Below are 24104 nucleotides of genomic sequence, written 5' to 3' on the forward strand. Positions count from 1 at the left end.
AGAGAGAAATATGGTGCTTTTATAGCCAAATTTGGTGCAGTTTGCTATTTATTTACTCTATATTTGGCAGTAACTTTTTTTATCATTGCCCAAAAACAAAATTTATATATTTAAAGACTTTGACTGTGCCAATTACGATTGTATGCTTGTAGAATCTTGATAGCAAGGACATATGAATTTTGTTGGAAGGCTAAAATTGTCATTCAATAAAAATGACTAAATTACACGCACTAAAATTAAATTTCCTTAGTTGACCATGAAAAATCTCTATTTTTTTAACTCAAAAATATTATATTAAAAATTAAGAAAAAAAATTAACATAAAGGGTCTTTTATAGTAAATTTTTCAAAATGTTAAATGAAATTTTTTTTTTTGAATAATATCATATACAAGCAAATTATAATTTGATCACATGCTAAGTGCTTGAATCTTAAATTAAATATAGAGAAAATATTCTGCAATTTAAATATATATTATTGATTTTCAACTGAAAAAATTTGCTATTTAAAATTGATTTATTATACAATTTTGTGTTGTATTGGAATATCATTTAAAAATTTGTAATTAAGGAATAAATTAAGCATCGTAAGTATAATTGCTTAATTGCTTTACAAACAACAATAGCAAAACCAAGGGGCAGTGTTACCAGCATAGAGCCCCGTGTTAATACATAAAATGATACTTGATAAGACTTAATGTTTCCAATCCAAAGCTCAAATTGTTTTACTAATGAACAAGTCAGACATTTTCCCTAACAGCGTAGTAGTCTCTAGTTTAAATTGATAGGATATGATCATTACTCAGACGAGGTCATAAATATTTCATCAATGACTTACCCGCTAGATATTTAAACGTTATTGATTTTTGACTTGGTACATTAAAGGTATACTTTTAAATATGCTATTTGATGTTATAATATCTGCGTAAAGTAAGTGTAAGTTATGAATTGTCATTATAAAACAAAAATAACGTGATAGGAATATGATAAGTAAAAGACGTGGTCACGCTACGGAAAGAAAGATTCGGACACTTTAACACTTAAATTGTCGTCAAGACTCGCCCTCCCTTAGTAGGTCGAGTCTTGGCATAGGATTACTGTTACTGGATACTTTCCTGTTTTGCTTATGATCACGGGATCATCAATCCATTAGTTAGCGATATCCATTATGGAGCAACCAATCACATCATTGCCAGATTTTCAGAAAATACTATATTTACCTCTATTTTTTTTACAATATAAAAAAAAATGATCACAGAGATAAATGTACGTTATTCTTTAACACTAAATCTCTAAGCAATTCGTTGCATTCTCTCTACTCATTACGATATTGACTTGAGTGTTGGAGTGGCTACCGTGGGCAAACACCACCACCTCACATTTTCTTTTTTACATGTTCTAGCCAATTACAACATAGTCCTATTTCGGCCATGTCACCGATCTAATCTCAACAACATCATTTAGTTTCGTTACCGGAAAACCCATTGGATTTTCTCTATTTATTTGGGTTTACGCCAGACCTTTGTTCCCTTTTTATCTCTAAAAAGGAAACTTTTCTTCCCCGTTCTTAGAAATGGCTGGAAGTGTACATGTCATCACCGGAAGACCTGACAAGGGGAAGGGGAAAAATAAACGAGTAGTAGAGGATGTCTTATCTGTCCATCAAGAACCATGGACCAGGCAAGAGATAAGGTTCAACCCCCGCAGACAAGGCGATCATATTCTTTAAAAACGACCCATTAGTTGTTAAAAATCCTCCTAAACCGGTATGAGGTAAGGAGGGTACTGGTGGATACAGGTAGTTCTGTTAACCTTCTTATCTTAAATATTTTCAACAAGTTAGGCTTGGATAAGAGCAGCCTTGTCAGAGTCTCGTACTGCTTAGTAGGGTTAGGGGATAAGACTGTGGCAGTTCTGGGCACCATCAACCTTTCCCTAGTACTCGGGGATGAAAAGTATAGACGAGAATTGTATGTAGAGTTTGTGGTGGTAGACATCCCATTTGCATATAACGTTATCTGTAACAGCCCGGAAACCGAACTGCCACCGGCACTAGGATCCAGATCGACTTAAGGTCGCCGGGACCCGTAGTAAGCCTGCTATCCTGTCTGTAGACCTGTGAACTCCCATACATGATCATACATTTTCTGTAAAACCATAAAACTTTTCTTTAGTCCAAGGCTTAACCTGTGCATGCACTCTCTCTGTGCTCTACTAATCCCTACTAGAGCTCCTCATGGCTCTAGGCGGATCAAGCTCATAATGTTAAGCCTGGTTTTACTCATAAACATACAACAATAAAGAAACATACATAAACTGATCATGTGACTCCAAGGGATTACAAGTCTTATAAATCAAGCACCATTCTATACACTGTACATATACATTATCTCTGTCCAAATACATGTCCACACTAGCTATTACAAAACTCTGTACTCTTCCTGTACCCTGCTGAGTTCTCTCTGATCTCTGAACCTGCACAACTGAAGTTAGGAGAGAGGGATGAGCTACAATAGCCCAGTGAGTAGAATAGGCAAATACAGGTGATAAAACATGCTCTCATGGAATGCAACACATAATCACATAACCTCGGCCGGACGGATCAAAACTCCCTCTATCTCATCTGGGGTACCTAAGTACCATTTGCCTGGTCCCCGTAGGGCTGTTCCAGGTCTTTATGCCTGGTCCTCGTAAGGCTGTTCCAGGTCTTTCCTCTGAGGGCTAATGAATCCTCACGAAGTCCGTGCCGTCTCACATAAGCAATGTACAAGGAGCAATGCCAAGTACAAGGATCAATGCAATGCATCATCTTTGTGTACACTAATGCACTCACCCTAAAGCATATTCATGATGCATGAAGCATGATAAAATATCAGTTTTCATATTAAAACATTAAGTTAAATTCCACTCACCTGTAGTTCTCTCTGAACTGACTCTGCAGGTTCTGACACTGAACTCACTGCTGATGTCCCTGATTCCTCTGGTCCGTACCTACACAGGTGGACTCAAATGAGGGACTAAACTCACTCAAGAACATCTCTAAGAAACTCCCCAAAACCCCTCTAAACAATCCTCAAACCATCACATAAAACATGCAAAAGGAAGCTGGACAGGGCACTTTCGGCGGCAGGTTCGGCGGCCGAAACCCCACTCCAGAGACGAAACTCATGCATGTTCGGCGGCACCTTCGGCGGCCGAAGGTCTCGTCCAGAGACGAAACTCACATACTTTCGGCGGCCGAACTCCCTCTTTCGGCGGCCGAAAGTCCCTTTCTAAACCGAAAGCCTAGCTTTCGGGGGCAACCTTTGGCAGCCGAACTGCCTCCACAAAGGGTTCGGCGGCCGAACCTTCCTTCGGCGGCCGAACCTGGTTTTGCCCGAAGGGCAGAACCCTGCTCTGTTTCATGCAAACTTTGCCCAAAAACCTACCAACATGCATAGCAACTACTCCCAACTAGCATATACACATATATATGCACAAAGGGGTCTAAAACTATCCTAAAACCCCAAACAAACATAGCACATAACACTTAATCATGCTAGAACACCACAAATCACCAAAACCTCACCTAAACCTAAACATGCATACTACCCATACAAACTTCATAAAACCTTTCAACATCATCAAAGAAGCTCAGGATCTTCACTTACCTCTTACACAACTTGAGGATGAAGGATCCTAACGTGGAGATATGAAGAAAAGCTCTTCCAAAGCTCCAAGCTTCAAAACTTGGTTCTTTTGCTCAAAACCTTCATAAATCACCAAAACTCTTAAAACTCTTGAAAGATTTGATGAAAATCATGGAAAACAGGAAAGTCAACGTAGGAGAGGCTGGAACTCACCTCTGGCTGCAAGTGGAGGAGAAATAACCTCCTTCCACCGACCCTTGGCCCTTTTATAGGTGGCTGGCCAGACCACCTTCGGCAGCCGAACGTGAAGCCGCAACCATGCAATGTTCGGCGGCCGAAAGTTACCTTCGGCGGCCGAACCTTTGCATTTCTCCCTTGTTGCTTTTCTTTCAAAACTCAAGTCTTTTAACCCTTCAAACCATGAAAACAAATGAAAAGACTTTAGAAAACATATGCATTACCCTTCTCGAGGGTTCCGACACCCGAGATTCCACCGGACTACAGGAATTCCGATGCCGGACTCGAGCCGGGTATTACATTCTCCCCCCCTTAAGAACATTCGTCCCCGAATGTCCCTAACACAACATAAACACATAGAAAAAGGGAAAACTAACCTCAAAACAGATATGGGTATTGCTGGAGCATGGACTCCCGAGTCTCCCAAGTGCACTCTTCTAGGTTGTGGTGGTTCCACAAAACTTTCACCATTGGTATCTCCTTGTTTCTCAGCTTTCTGATCTGGGTGTCAAGGATCCGCACTGGCTGCTCTACATAGGTGAGATCACTTAAGATTTCCACCTCAGGTTCACTAAGAACCTTCTCTGGATCTGACACAAACTTTCTCAACATAGAAACATGGAATACCGGGTGAATTCGTTCCATAGAAGCCGGTAAATCTAGCTTATACGATACAGGCCCGATCTTCTGCAAGATCTCAAAGGGACCAATGTACCGTGGGGCTAGTTTACCCTTCTTTCCAAACCGAACCACTCCCTTCATCGGAGACACCTTAAGCAATACCATATCCCCCTCCTGGAACTCTATCTGCTTCCTACGGATGTCTGCATAACTTTTCTGTCTGCTTACAGCTGTTCTGATCCGCTCTCTGATGATAGGCACTAACTTGCTGGTTATCTCAACTAACTCTGGCCCTGCAAGAGTTTTCTCTCCTACTTCTTCCCAGCAAACAGGTGTTCGGCACTTCCTCCCATACAAAGCTTCATAAGGGGCCATCCCTATGCTAGCATGATGGCTGTTGTTGTAGGCAAACTCCACCAAAGGTAGATGCTGCCTCCAAGAACCGCCAAAGTCTAACACACACATTCTCAACATATCTTCAATGGTCTGGATGGTCCTCTCAGACTGACCGTCTGTCTGTGGATGGAAAGCAGTGCTGAAATCCAACCTTGTGCCCATTTCATTTTGCAGACTCCGCCAAAACTTGGAGGTGAACTGAGGTCCTCGATCTGATACTATCGACACTGGAACTCCATGCAACCTTACTATCTCGTCTACATACACCTGCGCCAACTTGTCCACAGAGTAGTTACTCCTGACTGGAATGAAGTGAGCAGATTTAGTGAGTCTATCCACAATCACCCATATGGAGTCTAGTCTGTTAGACGTCGCCGGTAACCCCACTACAAAATCCATAGCTATGTTCTCCCATTTCCATTCTGGGATCGGCAGTGGGTTAAGCATTCCAGCCGGCTTCTGGTGCTCTAGCTTCACCCTTTGACATGTCTCGCAGGCTGACACGAACTGTGCCACTTCTCTCTTCATTGCTGGCCACCAATACACCTTTCTCAGATCTTGATACATCTTGGTGGCTCCCGGGTGAATGCTATACCGCGCATTATGAGCTTCCCTCATAATGTCTGCCTTCAAACTGCTATCATCTGGTACACATAACCTCTTACCGTGCCGAAGAATCCCCTCACTATCAAATCTGAACTCTGTACTGTTGCCCGACTGAACAGTCCTGGCAATCTTCACTAACTCGGGGTCTTCGTGCTGTTTCAGAGCCACTTGCTCTAGAACCCCTGGTGTCACTCTCATCTGTGCGATCAAAGCACCCGTACCAGATAACTGCAATTGTAACCCTTCTTCTACGAGCTTGTAGAAATCCTTCACCACCGGTCTTCTCTCTACTGCAATGTGGGATAAACTGCCAAGTGACTTTCGGCTTAAGGCATCAGCGACAACATTAGCCTTACCCGGATGATACTGGATCTTACAATCATAATCACTGAGCAATTCTACCCACCGTCTCTGCCTCAAGTTTAACTCTCTCTGACTTAAGATGTGCTGCAGGCTCTTATGATCCGTATAGATCTCACACTTTACCCCATAGAGGTAATGCCTCCACATCTTAAGTGCAAAGATAACAGCTGCCATCTCCAGATCGTGTGTCGGGTAATTCAGCTCGTGCTTCTTCAGCTGTCTAGAAGCATAAGCTATCACTCTATCATTCTGCATCAACACACAACCTAATCCCACTCGGGATGCATCACAGAACACTGTGAAATCTTCATCACTGATCGGCAGCGCTAACACCGGTGCTGAAGTTAACCGTCTCTTCACCTCTGCAAAACTTTCCTCACATTCCTCTGACCACACAAACTTCTGATTCTTTCTGGTCAGTCTGGTCATAGGAGCAGCTATCTTCGAAAAGTCCTGAACGAACCTCCGATAGTAGCCTGCCAAACCCAGAAAACTCTTGATCTCGGTCACCGTAGTGGGTGTAGGCCAGTTGGCTACTGCCTCTACCTTTTTGGGATCTACGGATATACCGTCCTCTGATACAACATGTCCCAAAAAGGAAATGCTCCTTAACCAGAACTCACACTTGGAGAACTTGGCATACAAGCCATGCTCTCTCAAGGTTTGCAGCACTATCCTCAGATGCTGGGCATGGTCCTCTGCATTCCTGGAGTACACCAAGATATCATCAATAAAGACGATCACAAAACGATCCAAGTACTCCCTGAAAACCCTGTTCATGAGATCCATGAATGCTGCAGGGGCGTTAGTCAACCCGAACGGCATCACAAGGAACTCATAATGCCCATATCTGGTTCGGAAAGCAGTCTTGGATACATCTCCTTCCCTGATCTTCAACTGGTGGTATCCGGATCTCAGATCTATTTTAGAAAAACAACCTGCTCCTGCCAGCTGGTCGAATAGATCATCGATCCTGGGTAAAGGATACTTGTTTTTGATAGTGACTTTGTTCAACTGTCTGTAGTCGACACAAAGTCTCAGAGGTCCATCCTTCTTTCTGACAAATAATACTGGAGCACCCCAGGGTGAGGTACTCGGGCGGATGAAACCCTTAGCTACCAAATCCTGTAACTGCTCTTTCAACTCTCGCAACTCTGCTGGTGCCATCCTGTAGGGAGGAATAGAGATCGGTCTAGCATTGGGCATCAACTCAATCTCGAACTCTATTTCCCTATCTGGTGGCAATCCTGGAAGCTCTTCAGGAAACAAATCTGGAAAGTCTCGAACAACTGGTACTGAGGATGGTTCCCTAACCTGACTGTCTAGCTCTCTCACATAAGCTAGGAACCCCTGACACCCCTTCCTTAACATTCTACGAGCCTGGAGGGCTGATATCAAACCCCTAGGTGTCCCTCTCCTGTCTCCTCTGAAGACACACTCTGATCCATCCTGGTCTCTGACACTGACTACCTTGTCTCTACAGTTCAGGGTAGCATCATACGTAGATAACCAATCCATCCCTAGAATGACATCAAAATCTGTCAACTCTAGAACCACCAGGTCAGCTGGAAGGTATCTACTCTCTATGCACACTGGACTGAACCGACAGACTGACTCTGCCAAAGATGGATCACATTTGGGTCCACTGACCCATAGAGGACACTCTAACTCAGACACTATCAGACCCAACCTCTCTGCAGCTCTAGAAGAAATGAAAGAGTGAGAAGCACCGGGGTCCATTAAAGCATACACCTCTGAACACCCAATGATGAGATTACCTGACACCACTGTGTTCGACGTGTCTGCCTCCTGCTGAGTCAGGGTGAAAATCCGTGCTGGGGCTGACGGACCTGCACCTCGGGAACCCATCCCTGATGAAGAGGCTGCCCCTCTTCCTCTTCCTCTGCCACTGCTTGGTGGTACGGCTGAAGCTACGGGCTGAACTACACTGCCCGTACTCATCTGCTGGGATGGTGCAACCAAAGTCGCCTGAGGACATTCCCGTGCATAATGTCCCTCCTGCCCACATCTATAGCAGGCTGTGGATCCCAACTGACAAGCTCCTCTATGCTGTTTACCACACCTCTTGCACACTGGAAAATCTGCGCCAGAACTGGAGCCACTACTCATTCCTAGACCCGACTTAAGCCTGTTCCAGAACTTGCCTCTCTTTCCTCTGAATTTCTCCCATCTTCTCTTACTTGCACTTACTGTACCCTGTGAGGAGGAACCTGGTTTACCACCAGAAGACTGTGCCTTGACTACACCTTGACTTATGGCACTGGCCTCCATCTTTCTAGCAGCATCCACAATAGAGTGGAAACTTTCCTTCTCCGCATGAAGAATCAAAGAGAAATACCTGGGATGAAGCCTTGTGGCATATCTCTTTGCCTTCTTCTGATCTGTATCATATGCTTGACCGACATATGGCAACAATTCCAGGAACTTATCTGTATATTCATCAACGCTCATCACCTCCGTCTGTCTCAACTGCTCAAACTCCACAACCTTTAGTTCCCTAGAACTGTCAGGAAAAGCCCATCCAGCAAATTCATTGGCGAACTCTTCCCATGTCATACTCTCAAGTCTCGGGTCCACATAGTTCTTGAACCATTCTCTAGCTTTCTTGCACTTTAACGTGAACCCTGCCATCTCAATGGCTCTACCATCATCTGCTCCCAACTCACTTGTTATCATTCTGACTGCACTGAGATACTCAAAGGGATCATCTCCTGTATTGAATTTCGGAGCATCCAACTTTAAGTACTCGGTCATCTTCACCTTACTTCCCCCTGACGAACTGGGTTGCTGTGCTTCCACAACAGGGGCTACTGGTTCAGGAGGTGGTGGTGGAGGAACTGATTCCCTCACTTCAGGCTGTACTGGACTTGGATGAACAGGTGGGGGTGGATACATGTGATAGGGTGGATAAAAGGAAGGATAGGGCATATATGGCATGTAGGGTGGATATGGGGCAAAACTGGAGTAATCCGACGTGCCTCCCATCGGATACTCTGGGCCCTGTGGAAAGGGTGGATAGCCAAATCCCGAGGCCTGCATGCCTCCCTGGGACTCCCCCATACCTTCTTCTGACCTTCCTATACCCATGCTTGCATCTCTACTCTGATCCTCTTCCCTCACACCTCTTTCTTCTACTGACCTTCCCCCTCTACTTACTCCTCTCCTGCTCTCGTCAGAAGACCTTCTAGGGTCTCGTGACGTTCCTTCCCTGCTTGACCTGTGAGATCTTGCCCTTGGCAAGGCAGGTGGACGAGCAGCTGTACCCTCACTTACGGGTGGGACTCCTGTCAATCTCGCGGATCGACGAGTTCCTCGCATCTTCACTCTCTGGAACACAACATCACATAACACATCAGCAACACATCAAAAACATGCACATGCATAACTCAGGGCATTGCACATCAGCATATAGACAGGACTGACATCCTATCCTAGTGGACATGTTTTCCTATGGTGCTTGACCTACTAAACTTCTCTATGAGCCCAACTCTCTCTATAGGTCCGACCATGTGAACCTAGGGCTCTGATACCAATCTGTAACAGCCCGGAAACCGAACTGCCACCGGCACTAGGATCCAGATCGACTTAAGGTCGCCGGGACCCGTAGTAAGCCTGCTATCCTGTCTGTAGACCTGTGAACTCCCATACATGATCATACATTTTCTGTAAAACCATAAAACTTTTCTTTAGTCCAAGGCTTAACCTGTGCATGCACTCTCTCTGTGCTCTACTAATCCCTACTAGAGCTCCTCATGGCTCTAGGCGGATCAAGCTCATAATGTTAAGCCTGGTTTTACTCATAAACATACAACAATAAAGAAACATACATAAACTGATCATGTGACTCCAAGGGATTACAAGTCTTATAAATCAAGCACCATTCTATACACTGTACATATACATTATCTCTGTCCAAATACATGTCCACACTAGCTATTACAAAACTCTGTACTCTTCCTGTACCCTGCTGAGTTCTCTCTGATCTCTGAACCTGCACAACTGAAGTTAGGAGAGAGGGATGAGCTACAATAGCCCAGTGAGTAGAATAGGCAAATACAGGTGATAAAACATGCTCTCATGGAATGCAACACATAATCACATAACCTCGGCCGGACGGATCAAAACTCCCTCTATCTCATCTGGGGTACCTAAGTACCATTTGCCTGGTCCCCGTAGGGCTGTTCCAGGTCTTTATGCCTGGTCCTCGTAAGGCTGTTCCAGGTCTTTCCTCTGAGGGCTAATGAATCCTCACGAAGTCCGTGCCGTCTCACATAAGCAATGTACAAGGAGCAATGCCAAGTACAAGGATCAATGCAATGCATCATCTTTGTGTACACTAATGCACTCACCCTAAAGCATATTCATGATGCATGAAGCATGATAAAATATCAGTTTTCATATTAAAACATTAAGTTAAATTCCACTCACCTGTAGTTCTCTCTGAACTGACTCTGCAGGTTCTGACACTGAACTCACTGCTGATGTCCCTGATTCCTCTGGTCCGTACCTACACAGGTGGACTCAAATGAGGGACTAAACTCACTCAAGAACATCTCTAAGAAACTCCCCAAAACCCCTCTAAACAATCCTCAAACCATCACATAAAACATGCAAAAGGAAGCTGGACAGGGCACTTTCGGCGGCAGGTTCGGCGGCCGAAACCCCACTCCAGAGACGAAACTCATGCATGTTCGGCGGCACCTTCGGCGGCCGAAGGTCTCGTCCAGAGACGAAACTCACATACTTTCGGCGGCCGAACTCCCTCTTTCGGCGGCCGAAAGTCCCTTTCTAAACCGAAAGCCTAGCTTTCGGGGGCAACCTTTGGCAGCCGAACTGCCTCCACAAAGGGTTCGGCGGCCGAACCTTCCTTCGGCGGCCGAACCTGGTTTTGCCCGAAGGGCAGAACCCTGCTCTGTTTCATGCAAACTTTGCCCAAAAACCTACCAACATGCATAGCAACTACTCCCAACTAGCATATACACATATATATGCACAAAGGGGTCTAAAACTATCCTAAAACCCCAAACAAACATAGCACATAACACTTAATCATGCTAGAACACCACAAATCACCAAAACCTCACCTAAACCTAAACATGCATACTACCCATACAAACTTCATAAAACCTTTCAACATCATCAAAGAAGCTCAGGATCTTCACTTACCTCTTACACAACTTGAGGATGAAGGATCCTAACGTGGAGATATGAAGAAAAGCTCTTCCAAAGCTCCAAGCTTCAAAACTTGGTTCTTTTGCTCAAAACCTTCATAAATCACCAAAACTCTTAAAACTCTTGAAAGATTTGATGAAAATCATGGAAAACAGGAAAGTCAACGTAGGAGAGGCTGGAACTCACCTCTGGCTGCAAGTGGAGGAGAAATAACCTCCTTCCACCGACCCTTGGCCCTTTTATAGGTGGCTGGCCAGACCACCTTCGGCAGCCGAACGTGAAGCCGCAACCATGCAATGTTCGGCGGCCGAAAGTTACCTTCGGCGGCCGAACCTTTGCATTTCTCCCTTGTTGCTTTTCTTTCAAAACTCAAGTCTTTTAACCCTTCAAACCATGAAAACAAATGAAAAGACTTTAGAAAACATATGCATTACCCTTCTCGAGGGTTCCGACACCCGAGATTCCACCGGACTACAGGAATTCCGATGCCGGACTCGAGCCGGGTATTACAGTTATACTCGACTATCCGATTCTGAATTGCCACGGTATTGTTATTAACATGGGTGCTATGTGTCTTAAGCTTTCAGCTCCCAAGGGAATAGCAGTGGTTCGAGGCAGTCCGAGATCAGCTAAAGAAAATTACGAACACCCTGGAAAAAGTCTCGAAAAGGCAATCATATCCATCGATTTGCTGGAGAAGCTAAAATCTCACATAAAGCCGAAACCCGCAGATTCGATAGAGGAGGTCTGTTACGAGACCCTTGCAGGTGTATACTCGTAACCAGCAGAAGCAGCAGCCACGTGTAATGCTTATGGAAGTTGAGGATTGAAGCAGTTAGTCATGTTCAGTTTCTAGTTTATTTGTTGAATATTTCTTTATGCATTATGTTAGTGTTTCCATTATATTAGGAGGGTATTTTTCAGATTCTGTTATTTCCCTTATTTTAGGAAGTAGTGGCCATGATCAAGTCATGATCCTTTGATGTACCCTATAAATATTTGCATAAACATCAATGAAGAGGGAACTTGGAATTTCATTCAGTCTTTGAGTACTTTATACTCAAGAGGTTTAAGGCTCCCTCTTTGAGCTGAATCGTTAATGACCCGAGCAAGCAAAAAGAAATCTAACCCAAACACTCAAACACCTACCCAACCATCTACACTTAGACCCCAAACAAGATCCTTGGCGCGGGACCTTAACATTTTGGTATTAGAGCCGACTGTTATGGGGGACTCTATTCAAGACCAGCTTACTCAACTTCTCAATATCGTCCTTTCTGAGCAGCAGGCTAATCAACTTCGCCATGATAAAGTTGAACAGCTCCATGCTAAGATGGATGCCATGCACTACAAAAAAATAGACTATCAGTGACGGATTTTTCCGTCGCTGAAAGTCAAAAATCCGTCGCTGAAACTTTCAGCGACGGATTTGCGACGGACTCAAGTCCGTCGCTTAAAGTCATGTCGCTAATTTTTTCCGACGGATTACAAGTCCGTCGGAAATATTAGCGACGGATTAGACTCTGTCGGAAATATTTCCGACGGCTTTTCCGACGGAAAATTCAGTCGGAAAAATTTAGCGACGAAAAAAGTTTGTCGCTAAATCCGTCGGAAATTCCAATTTATCCGATAAACATTCCGTCACTAATCCGTCGGAAATAATTAGCGACGGAAATTTTCCGTCGGAAATCTGTCGGAAATATTAACGTATTTTAAAAAATTTTCTCACAAATCCATCGCAAATCCCTGTTTTTATTTACAAAAAATAATTATAAGTAATTATAATTATTTACAAAAATTCGATCACAAAAAATAATTCCCTGTTTTTATTTACATATTCCCTGTATAATAAAATAATTTATAATTATGAATCATATTGAATATAAATTAAATATCATTCATAATAATTATAAGTAATGTAATAATTATAAGTAATGTTTATAATACTCAATAATATTCAGAATATTTAAAATAAATCCATAATATTTAACAATGTTCATAAAATTTAAAATAAATTCATAATACTTAACAATCGTCATAAAATTTAAAATAAATCAATTATACTTAACAATGTTCATAAAACTAAAAACTAATCTATGAATTTGTTGAACCATCTGATAGAAAAGTACAATCTGCAGTTGGATTATGCGGTGAAGATCTTTTTTTGTTCTTCAATGATTTCATCTGATCTTTTATTTGCTTTTCTATCTGCACTCGCATTTGCTCTTGCATTTGCTCCATGTCTTGTTTCATTTTGACCCGGTTTTGCTATAATATTTGTTCAACCTCCTCTAAAGAAAACATAGTTTGAGAAGGTCCTCCAGGATGAGCTGATGTGCATGAGAAAGAGGTAGTTGGAGTTCCAGATTTTGCAATATCAGAAGATCCAAAACCATAAACCCTCCCTTTACTACTTCCAGAAATTTCCATCCACTTATTCAAATCAAAAGCAGACTGACTATCACAATTGTTATTCACATTTTCAGCAATGGCAGTCAAATAAGCTCCCTAAGTAAAAAAAGAAAACATAATCAACATTTCATGCACCATACACAACTAATGATAACATAACAAATAGAAAAATAATGTGATAACGATAAATAAGCAAAAACTAACTTACATCAACTCGTTGTGATTTTCCATCAATGAAAACACCTTGACTCCCCTTTTTTGTGTGAGTGGCACGAAATAGTTCAAGTTGAGTTGGTTGCCTACCTAACTTCTTTGCCTACAAAAAAGAAATAATCACACAACACAAGATGCACCACAACACAATATGCACGAATAATATCTACTCATTTATATAAAAACAGAATTGTATAAATAAAAGTAAGGAATAAAAAGTTATACCAATTTATTCTCATGAACCTCCAGTTTTATTGAACCACAAGAGTGTTTCGTAATAGTCCCATCTTTTTCTACGTTTCTATTTGCTTTACCAGCTTCTGATTTCTTTCTCCACTCTGGTGTACTCCAATATGCAACAAGTGCATTCCATATCTCTGCCTCCATCCAATCTGGTCCTAAATTGTATAGATAAGCAACATCTGTCTTCTTGTGCTTACGCAACAATTCACTCCTAACTCTATTAAGAATGTCTCGCAGTCTTTCTTTTCCTACCTTTTCCCAAGCAGTTCGAATCATATCTTCTTCACTCTCATCCCATACATATCGACTCTACAAACAACAATTAGTGTTATGTAAATTTAAAAAACTTAAAATGAATATTAGAAATTTTAGAATATAAGTTGTATTTACCCGAAAAAGTCCGAAGAGCTCGTCTTTTGTCTTTAAAGGTATTTCTGATCAAGTTTTCCATGGAGCAGTGTAGCGCATCTTAATGTCATTACTGATTGATCTAGTAACTGTGGAATCTAAAAAGCTACAATATTTTTATACATAATTAGTAGTTGTAAGTAATAATACATATTAAATCAATAGCAAAAAGTTTTATATGACTTACACATTTCCTTTCAATCTGATCAATTGCCGATCAGACGGGTTTGATGGGATAGGATGTCCCAAGTTCGGACCTCTAGTTCGAACTGATGATGATGATGATGCGTTTGCTTGTCCCCCTAATGCTGCTGGAGTGTGCTCCAGTGTTTCCTCTTGCATCTGAACTGGCTCATCCGTTTCATTCGTAGAGAGCTGCTGGCTATGTCCTCTACCTCTAGATGATACTGCTCTTCGAGGCATCTGAAAAAATAATTGTCCATTAGTTTCAATTAACAATAAATTTTTAAATAAATCGAATCAAATTAAACCGATAAAAATTAATTTGGTTCGTTCAAAAACCGATTGGTTGTACATTCCATAACCTGTGTCCAAATGAGAAGAAAACTTTCTAAATACGTTGAGAAAAATTGAGATTCTTAGATCATTTCAAACAATTGCAAACAAATTAGAAAGTGTGTGACAATATTTGGGGGTGAGCTTGTGGTGGCAATAACAATTGCAAACAAATTCTAAGGCTTCTTTTTGCTGCTGAGTTTCCTAAAGTGGCTTTGGTTAGAGAACACCAAGAAAGTGTGTGACAAAAAGAAGACAGAAAGGAAAGTGGAGGGATACAAAATTAGAAAGAAAGAAGAAAGAGACCGGAAAAGAAGACAAACGAAAATATTTATAATGGAAAACTCCTTGAAAATGTTAAAAGTAATTTTTTATTATATAAAATTAAAACTAAATAATTTAAAATTAAAATAATAGAAATTAAAAACTTTTCAAAATTAAATTGTGATAAATAAAAATTGGCCGATTCAACACTTTTAAGTAAAAAATTTACTGCTAAAAATATTCTTACTCTTTGTATATATGATATCCATTGTAGTAGTAAAATAAAGAGAGAAATAAAAAGTTAAAATTTTTATTTAGATGGGTAAGATGAAATGGCTACTGTTAATGGGTCTGTTCCACACGAATCTTATTTTAAATCAAATCACACTTCATTTACTATGAATAAATTAATATTAAAAAAATTAAAAAAATATATAGAGTAAAAGTTTAGAATAGCTATTAATATTATGATAATCAGACCCTTTTTCTTGGCAACCTAACGAGTGAAATCACTCTTGTTGACATCTTTTCTTGAATTATATTTTCACCTTAAACTGCTTATGAGTTGCTAGAGTAACTGGGGTTTGTACATGAGAATCAGGACAACCCAATCATCTTCTATTTTTCTTCATAAACAAAACAGAGCATCAAAATTGGAATTTAAGATACTGTGATTGATTTTTTTTTTTTTTCATTCAAATGCTTTTCATCAACAACTAATGCTGTGTATGATAAATGATGACATCCAGACATTAACAAATCAATCAATCCCAAGAAATTAAACTTATTACAACCTTAACAAATACCCAACACTCTGCAATAAAATATTATTACATATCAGAAAAAACAGGCATCTCAACATTGACATACAAAGAACCCAGATTTTTTTCAAAAAGATAAAAGAAAAAATTTCATCAACTTTCTTTATTGGATCTTGCACAAACCCATATGATCTCACAGCATAATTTCATCAACTTTCTTTATTGGATCTTGCACAAACCCATATGATCTCACAACATCAATAATCTGAAACTGGTAATACCTAATTTTAAATTTAATTTCTATCCTCATATGCAATAAGAAAATAATAATTATATGTACATATATAGATCCCTCTCATTTCTGCATACTGCTCTTCTAATATTCAAGATTAAAGGAGAAGAAAAAAAAGCCCCAAATATTCTTGAATTGAAAAAAAAAAAGAAATTCTAATTAAGATCAAGAAACAGCAAATCCATCTCTATTGGCATTCATTAAGCAAAACCTGGAAGGCCTGGGACAGCGACGAGAGTGGCCAGCGACGGCGACGGCGAGGCGAGAGGACAGCGACGGCGAGGACAGCGAAGGCGAGAGGACAGCGACGGCGAGAGGACAGCGGCGGCGAGAGTGGCAAGAAGGCGACGGCGAGGTGAGGCGATAGCCACTAGCGACGGCGACGAGAGTGGACAGCGACGGCTAGGCGAGAGGACGGCGACGGCGAGGCGAGAGGCCAGCGACGGCGAGGACAGCGAAGGCGGCGGCGGCGAGAGTGGCAAGAAGCACGAATGGGCGCTGAGGGGCAGAGAGGAGAGGAAAGGGTGGCTGAAAATTAAAAGAGAGATGAAAAGAAGATTAGGTTTTTTGCTTTTATATTGTTTGCTTTTTCTGATGGATTAGCGACGGAATAAATTCCGTCGCTAATATTTTAAAAATCCGTCGCTAATCCGTCAGAAAATTAGACATAAGGTATTCGTCGCTGATCCGTCGCTAATTCCATCGCTAAATTTTTTTTTTCCGACGGAAGTTACTTCCGTCGCTAAATCCGTTACTGATACCTTGTTTTTTTGTAGTGATGTCCCTTGATTTAGACTCAGTTAGACAGGCTCGTTCTACTTCTCCCGAAGCAGAAAGCCAAGCTCGACCAAGGCGTGACAAGGGAACAGTTGGAACCAACAGTTCTGTGACTACTCGCGATTGCTCCTTTGTGCCCAAATACACCAAACTGGACTTCCCTCGCTATAACGGCACGAAAGATCCTCTTGGGTGGATTAGCAGGTGTCAACACTTCTTCAAGCATCAGTCCACTCCTGATGATGAACAAGTGGGACTGGCTTCTTACCACCTTGAAGGAATTGCCCAATTGTGGTACTTACAGTTAATCCAGGATGTTCCAAATCCTACTTGGGCTGAGTTTGTTGACCAATGTAATCTTCGTTTTGGACCCCCTATTCGCAGCAACAAGTTAGGGGAGCTTGCCAAATTGAAGCAGACAGGAACGGTGGAGGATTATCAAACTAAATTTGAGATTTTGATTTCGAGGGCTGGTACCTTAGATTCCAATCAGAAAGTTCAGCTATATATTAGTGGATTACAGAAATACATAGCAGTGGAAGTCGAGCTACACCAGCCAAAAGACTTAGCCACCGCCATGAGTATGTCACGCCTGTATGAACGCAAGCTCTACTCCAAGAGTGTTGGCCAACGCGAGGTCAGACGTCCCGCTCCCTTTTCAGAACACCGCCCTGGCCGTACCATCAAACGACTCACCCCAGACGAAATGGATGAGAGACGGAAGAAAGGACTGTGCTTTAACTGTGATGAGCCGTTTGTATGCGGACATCAATGCAAACGCCTATTTTTGATTGATCTGGATGACGGCAGTAAGTCTGATGCGGAGTCCGATTCCGATTCTCCACCAGAAATCTCTCTCCATGCCATTACTGGAACTCGCAATTCCCAGTCTATGCGACTTCTAGGTTGTTGGCACGGTAGGCAAGTACTGATCTTGGTTGATTCGGGAAGCACCCATAGTTTTGTCTCGGATTCTGTGGTGGCCAATTTGCAGGTTACAGTGGATGCGAAGGATGGGTTACGGGTGAAAGTTGCGAACGGTGAACAACTTCACAGTCCTGGTCTTTGCAAAGGCGCACCGATTGAATTGGGAAACTCTGTTTTCACGGTGGATTTATTTGTGTTACAGCTCACTGGTTTTGACTTGGTCTTGGGTGTTAATTGGCTAGCTACTCTGGGCCCCATCTTATAGGATTTTAACTCCATGTGGATGTCTTTCTTTGTTAATGGGAAACAGGTGGCTTTTACGGGTATAGACAGCAAATCAGAAACAAATTCATCCCTCAATTCCCTTTCACCATCTGCTGCTCGCGATCATCATCTGCACCAATTATTAGCTGAATTTGCTGCAATCTTTGAAGCTTCCACAGGTCTCCCACCTGCTCGCCACTGTGACCATAGGATTCCTCTAGCTCCAAATACCAAACCCGTAGTGGTTCATCCTTACCGATACCCACACAACCAAAAAGATGAGATCGAGCGACAGTGTACTGCTATGCTGGATCAAGGGATTATTCGTCCCAGCCGATCACCTTTTTCTTCTCCGGTACTTCTGGTTCCTAAAGCTGACAAAACTTGGCGCCTCTGCGTGGATTACAGGGAACTTAACGCAAGAACTATCAAATACAAATTTTCAATTCCTATGATTGAAGAGCTTCTGGATGAATTGGGAGGGGCAAAGTATTTCACCAAATTGGATTTGGTTTCTGGGTACTTCCAAGTTGGCATGCATCCACCAGATATTGAGAAGACCGCATTCAGAACTCACCATGGCCATTTTGAATTTTTGGTCATGCCATTCGGGCTATCAAATGCTCCTTCCACATTCCAGACTTTAATGAATGAGGTATTTCATGCCCACTTGCGCAAATTTGTTTTAGTCTTCTTTGACGACATTCTGGTTTTCAGTAAATCTTGGGATGACCATATGCAACATCTGTGACAAGTGTTTAGCCTCTTGGCAGAAAACAAATTGTTCTTGAAACGGTCCAAGTGTACCTTTGCCCAAATGAAAGTTTCTTATTTGGGTCATGTCATTTCACATGAAGGCGTTCAGGTTGACAAATCCAAAATTTCGGCTATTACTGATTGGCCGCGACTAGTTTCTATTCGAGACTTGCGGGGTTTTTTGGGTCTTGCTGGTTACTACCGTAAGTTTGTCTTCAATTTTGGCCTTATTGCTGCTCCCCTCACATCTATGTTGCGAAAGAACTCCTTCCACTGGACCGATGATGCGGTTAAGGCTTTTGAAGAGTTGAAAAGGGCACTCACCACTACTCCAATTTTAGCTCTTCCTAACTTTGAGCTAATGTTTATTTTTGAGTGTGATGCTTCTGAATCAGGAATTGGGGCTGTTCTATTACAGGAGACTAAACCTGTGGCATTTTTTAGTCGAGCTCTTGTGACCCGTCACACCAAATTGCCAGCATATGAAAGGGAGTTGATCGGTCTAGTCAAAGCAATTAAACATTGGCAGTCTTATCTTTGGGGCAAAAAGTTTTTGGTGCGCACAGATCATTACACCTTAAAATTTTTGCTTGAACAAAGGTCACTTTCCTCTTCACAACAGTACTGGGTGAGCAAACTACTGCCTTTTGACTTCACTGTAGAGTACAAGGCGGGTAAGTCGAATACTGTGGCCGATGCACTGTCGCGCCGAGATTCTGATCAACCATGTTTTCTTGCTCTCTCTATGCCCCAGCTGGATTTGTTTAATGATATCCGCCAGGAACAGCAGTAGTCCCCTGACGTCCAGCACCTCATTTCAGCAGTTCTTGATCACTCAGCTGCCGCAACATGGACATTCAAACAAGGTCTTCTTTTCTTTAAAGACCGGGTTTTTATTCCACATGGCTCACCAACAATTCCTCTGGTTATAGCTGCACTTAACAATTAGGGTCATGAAGGATATCAGAAAATGCTGCACCGAATTACACGGGATTTCTTCTGGAAAGGGATGAAAAAAATGGTGCAGGAATTCATTCGAGCCTGTCCTGTTTGCCAACGCCACAAAACATAATCATTGCAACTAGCAGGTCTGCTGCAACCACTGCCGATTCCACAACAAATATGAGCAGATGTGTCTCTTGATTTTATTGAAGGGCTTCCAACTTCCGGAGGCAAAAATGTGATTCTAGTCGTTATTGACAGGTTCTCTAAATACGGGCATTTTTTGGCACTTTCTCACCCTTATACTGCTGTGGGTGTTGCGCGTATTTTCTTTGATAACATTTTCAAGCTTCACGGACTACCGAAAACCATGGTCAGTGATCACGATGTTACATTTACTAGCATTTTTTGGACTGAATTATTCAAGTTGTCTGGTACTAAACTGTGTTTTAGTTCAGCTTATCATCCACAATCGGATGGTCAAACAGAGGTCACTAATCGTACAGTGGAAATGTATTTACGCTGCTTCTCTAGTTCTCATCCCCACAAATGGTGTGATTGGCTTTCTTGGGCTGAGTTTTGCTACAACACCAGCTACCATTCAGCTCTTAAATCCACTCCATTTGAGACTGTCTATGGTCGTGCTCCACTTAGACTCCTTTCTTACTTGCCCGGCAATTCCACTGTAGAGACTGTGGATGTTATTTTACAGCAACGTGACTCAATGTTGCAGCTCCTACGCAACAACCTTCAATTGGCTCAAAACAGAATGAAACTTCATTATGATCGTTCTCACCGGCCATTGGAGTTTAATGTTGGGGATGTCGTTCTACTCCGCCTCCAGCCATACCGTCAGTCATCCATTGCCTCAAGAAAAAATCAGAAATTGGCTACCAAATATTATGGTCCTTTTGAGGTTTTGGAGCGCATTGGCTCTATGGCTTATCGGTTGAAGCTTCCCCCTGATTCCAAATTACATCCAGTCTTTCATGTCTCCACACTCAAGCCATATCATTCTGATTCAGGAAATTTTGAAACGATTCTCCCACCTATTACTGAACAGCAACCTTTGGTTCCCTTTGCTATTTTGGGACAGCGTTGTCGTTCGGGAAAACAGGAAGTCTTGGTCCATTGGAGCCAATCTTCCCCAGCTGATTCCTCTTGGGAAAATGTTCAGGATTTGCTGGCACGCTTTCCAGATTTTACGCTTGCAGACAAGCTTCCTAACGGGGCGGGAAGTACTGTTACAATACCCTTGCAGGTGTATACTCGTAACCAGCAGAAGCAACAGCCACGTGTAATGCTTATGGAAGTTGAGGATTGAAGCAGTTAGTCATGTTCAGTTTCTAGTTTATTTGTTGAATATTTCTTTATGCATTATGTTAGTGTTTCCACTATATTAGGAGGGTATTTTTCAGATTCTGTTATTTCCCTTATTCTAGGAAGTAGTGGCCATGATCAAGTCATGATCCTTTGATGTACCCTATAAATATTTGCATAAACATCAATGAAGAGGGAACTTGGAATTTCATTCAGTCTTTGAGTACTTTACACTCAAGAGGTTTAAGGCTCCCTCTTTGAGCCGAATCGTTAATGACCCGAGCAAGCAAAAAGAAATCTAACCCAAACACTCAAACACCTACCCAACCATCTACACTTAGACCCCAAACAAGATCCTTAGTGCAGGACCTTAACAAGGTCTAGGTAGAAAAAGAGTAAAAGGTGCGGTTTGGCACTACACTAACCGGAAAAATGAAGGTTCGGTTGATAGAGTTGCTAAAAAACTGAGTAATCACTTTTGCTTGATCTCCAAAAAATGTAACAGTGTAGACCTAGCTTGTAACAGCCCGGAAACCGAACTGCCACCGGCACTAGGATCCAGATCGACTTAAGGTCGCCGGGACCCGTAGTAAGCCTGCTATCCTGACTGTGAACCTGTGACATCCCATACATGATCATATTATTTGCTGTACAAACATAAAAACTTTTCTTCATTCCAAGGCTTAACCTGTGCATGCACTATCTCTGTTCTCTACCAATCCCTACTAAAGCTCCTCATTGCTCTAGGCGGATAAAACTCATAATGTTAAGCCTGGTTTTCTCATAAATATACAACAATATATAAATATAAACTGATCATGTGAAAACACAAAAAGGGATTACAACTCTTATAATCAAGCACCATTCTATACACTATAAGTTCAGTTCCACTCACCTCGGGTTGACTCTAAACTGACTCTGCAGGTTCTGAAACTGGACTCACTGCTGACCTCCCTGATTCCTCTGGTCCGTACCTACACAGGTGGACGCAAATGAGGGACCAAACTCACTCAAGAACATTTCTAAGAAACTCCCCAAAAACCCTCTAAACGATCCTCAAACAATCACATAAAACATGCACAAGAAAGCTGGACAGGGCACTTTCGGCGGCAGGTTCGGCGGCCGAAACCCCTCTCCAGAGACGAAACTCATGCATGTTCGGCGGCACCTTCGGCGGCCGAAGGTCTCGTCCAGAGACGAAACTCACATACTTTCGGCGGCCGAACTCCCTCTTTCGGTGGTCGAAAGTCCCTTTCTAAACCGAAAGCTTAGCTTTCGGAGGCAAGCTTTGGCAGCCGAAACTGCCTCCAAGCATGTTCGGCGGCCGAACCTGGTTTTGTCCAGGGGATAGAACCTTGCTCTGTTTCATGCAAACTTTGCCCAAAAACCTACAACATGCATATCAACTACTCCCAACTAGCACATACACATATATATGCACAAAGGGGTCTCAAACTATCCTAAACCCCAAACAAACATAGCACATAACACTTACACATGAAAGATCACCAAAAACCTCACCTAAACCTAAACATGCATACTACCCATACAAACTTCATAAAACCTTCAAAAATCAACAAAGAAGGTTCAGGATCTGTACTTACCTCTTCTAAACAAGAGATTACACGATCCTAACGTGGAGATATAGAGAAATCCGTTCTCAAACTGTAACAGCCCGGAAACCGAACTGCCACCGGCACTAGGATCCAGATCGACTTAAGGTCGCCGGGACCCGTAGTAAGCCTGCTATCCTGTCTGTATACCTGTGAAATCCCATACATACATTTGCTGTAAAAACATAAAACTTTTCTTCATTCCAAGGCTTAACCTGTGCATGCACTCTCTCTGTGCTCTACTAATCCCTACTAGAGCTCCTCATGGCTCTAGGCGGATCAAACTCATAATGTTAAGCCTGGTTTTGCTCATAAACATACAAGAATAAAGAAACATATATAAACTGATCATGTGACTCCACAAAGGGATTACGAGTCTTATAAATCAAGCACCATTCTATACATATACACTATCTCTATACAATTACATGTCCACACTAGCTATTACAAAACTCTGTACTCTTCCTGTACCCTGTTGAGTTCTCTCTGACCTCTGAACCTGCACAACTGAAATTAGGGGAGAGGGATGAGCTACAATAGCCCAGTGAGTAGAATAGTAATAAAAACACAGGTGATAAAATATGCTCTCATGGAATGCAACACATAATCACATCACCTCGGCCGGACGGATCAAAACTCCCTCTATCTCATCTGGGGTACCTAAGTACCATGTGCCTGGTCCCCGTAGGGCTGTTCCAGGTCTTTGTACCTAGTCCCCGTAGGGCTGTTCTAGGTCTTTCCTCTGAGGGCTAATGAATCCTCACGAAGTCCGTGCCGTCTCATATAAACAATGTACAAGGAGCAATGCCAAGTACAAGGATAAATGCAATGCATCATCTTTGTGTACACTAATGCACTCACCCTATAGCATAGTCATGATGCATGAAGCATGATAAAATATTCAGTTCTCATATTAAAACATTAAGTTAAATTCCACTCACCTTTAGTTATCTCTGAACTGACTCTGCAGGTTCTGACACTGGACTCACTGCTGATTTCCCTGATTCCTCTGGTCCGTACCTACACAGGTGGACTCAAATGAGGGACTAAACTCACTCAATAACATCTCTAAGAAACTCCCCAAAACCCCTCTAACCAATCCTAAAACCATCACATAAAACATGCAAAAGAAAGCTGGACAGGGCACTTTCGGCGGCAGGTTCGGCGGCCGAAACCCCACTCCAGAGACGAAACTCATGCATGTTCGGCGGCACCTTCGGCGGCCGAAGGTCTCGTCCAGAGACGAAACTCACACACTTTCGGCGGCCGAATTCCCTCTTTCGGCGGCTGAAAGTCTCTTTCTAAACCGAAAGCCAGCTTTCGGGGGCAACCTTTGGCAGCCGAAACTGCCTC

At 42.3% G+C, this 24104-nt stretch overlaps 2 protein-coding genes across 2 annotated transcripts; one reads left to right on the forward strand and one right to left on the reverse strand.

Moving 5' to 3' along the window:
* Positions 1-13150: 13150 nt before the first annotated feature.
* LOC122723505 lies at positions 13151-14680 on the reverse strand. Its single transcript, XM_043955799.1, has 5 exons — positions 14507-14680; positions 14302-14425; positions 13894-14220; positions 13664-13771; positions 13151-13551 (listed from the first exon to the last, which is right to left on the reverse strand). Exons 3-5 carry the CDS (start codon positions 14185-14187, stop codon positions 13312-13314), a joined length of 642 nt encoding a protein of 213 aa, XP_043811734.1. The 5' UTR covers positions 14188-14220; positions 14302-14425; positions 14507-14680; the 3' UTR covers positions 13151-13311.
* Positions 14681-16930: 2250 nt separating this feature from the next.
* Positions 16931-18871, forward strand: LOC110613627. Its single transcript, XM_021754849.2, has 2 exons — positions 16931-18076; positions 18167-18871. Exons 1-2 carry the CDS (start codon positions 16931-16933, stop codon positions 18869-18871), a joined length of 1851 nt encoding a protein of 616 aa, XP_021610541.2.
* Positions 18872-24104: the final 5233 nt, after the last annotated feature.

This window comes from Manihot esculenta, chromosome 4 (genome assembly GCF_001659605.2).
Source record: "Manihot esculenta cultivar AM560-2 chromosome 4, M.esculenta_v8, whole genome shotgun sequence".
In the NCBI taxonomy this organism is placed as follows: Eukaryota; Viridiplantae; Streptophyta; class Magnoliopsida; order Malpighiales; family Euphorbiaceae; genus Manihot; species Manihot esculenta.